Source organism: Cucurbita pepo, unplaced genomic scaffold (assembly GCF_002806865.2).
Source record: "Cucurbita pepo subsp. pepo cultivar mu-cu-16 unplaced genomic scaffold, ASM280686v2 Cp4.1_scaffold003689, whole genome shotgun sequence".
Taxonomy (NCBI): domain Eukaryota; kingdom Viridiplantae; phylum Streptophyta; class Magnoliopsida; order Cucurbitales; family Cucurbitaceae; genus Cucurbita; species Cucurbita pepo.
The window spans coordinates 1-1005 of NW_019649689.1; the positions used below are offsets into that span (position 1 = coordinate 1).

The 1005-nt window shown below is 45.1% G+C and overlaps 1 protein-coding gene across 1 annotated transcript; it reads left to right on the forward strand.

Annotated features, from left to right (window-relative positions):
- Positions 1-3: 3 nt before the first annotated feature.
- On the forward strand, positions 4-1002 carry LOC111786969 (putative calcium-transporting ATPase 13, plasma membrane-type; the record flags this gene model as incomplete). Its single annotated transcript, XM_023667149.1, has 1 exon — positions 4-1002. A coding segment is annotated over one exon (999 nt), but the record flags the coding sequence as incomplete, so codon positions are not given.
- Between the last annotated feature and the right edge of the window lie 3 nt (positions 1003-1005).

Consider the following 1005-nt stretch of genomic DNA (forward strand, 5'->3'; position numbering starts at 1 on the left):
CACACAGCAACAGCCATAGCAATTGAATGTGGAATACTAAATCCCGATGACGACGCTACGAACAGCGAAGTAGTTGTCGAGGGCGTAAAATTTAGAAACTACACACCTGAGGAGAGGCTCGAAAAGATTGGGACCATCCGAGTGATGGCTAGATCTTCCCCATTTGACAAGCTTCTAATGGTACAATGCTTGAAGAATCAAGGCCATGTAGTGGCAGTCACCGGGGATGGAACAAATGATGCCCCAGCTCTTCACGAGGCTGACATTGGCCTTTCCATGGGAATTCAAGGAACAGAAGTGGCAAAGGAGAGCTCCGACATCGTCATCTTAGACGATAACTTTACGTCGGTTGTCACCGTCTTGAAATGGGGAAGATGTGTTTACAACAACATTCAAAAGTTCATTCAATTTCAGCTCACTGTGAACATTGCAGCATTAGTCATCAACTTCATCGCCGCTGTCTCGTCTGGTAAAGTCCCGCTAACAGCGGTACAGCTACTATGGGTGAATCTCATCATGGACACCATGGGAGCTTTAGCCTTAGCTACTGAGCTACCCACCAACGATCTCATGACGAAAACGCCAGTCGGTCGATCCAATCCATTAGTAACGAAAATCATGTGGAGGAATCTCATAACTCAGGCTGTGTATCAAGTGACAGTCTTGCTGGTTTTGGAATTTAAAGGAAGTTCCATCTTCAATGTCAATGAGAAGGTTAAGAGCACACTGATCTTCAACACTTTTGTTCTATGCCAAATCTTCAATGAGTTCAATGCAAGGAAGCTGGAGAAGAAGAACATATTTGAAGGGCTACACAAAAGCAAGCTGTTTTTGGCAATAATTGTGATAACCTTAGCTTTTCAAGTGGTAATGGTTGAGGTTTTGGGAAGGTTTGCCAATACATCGAGGTTGAATTGGGGCCAGTGGGGGGCATGTCTTGGCATAGCAGCTTTGTCTTGGCCAATTGGATGGCTATCCAAGTTGATACCAGTTTCAGCCCTGCAG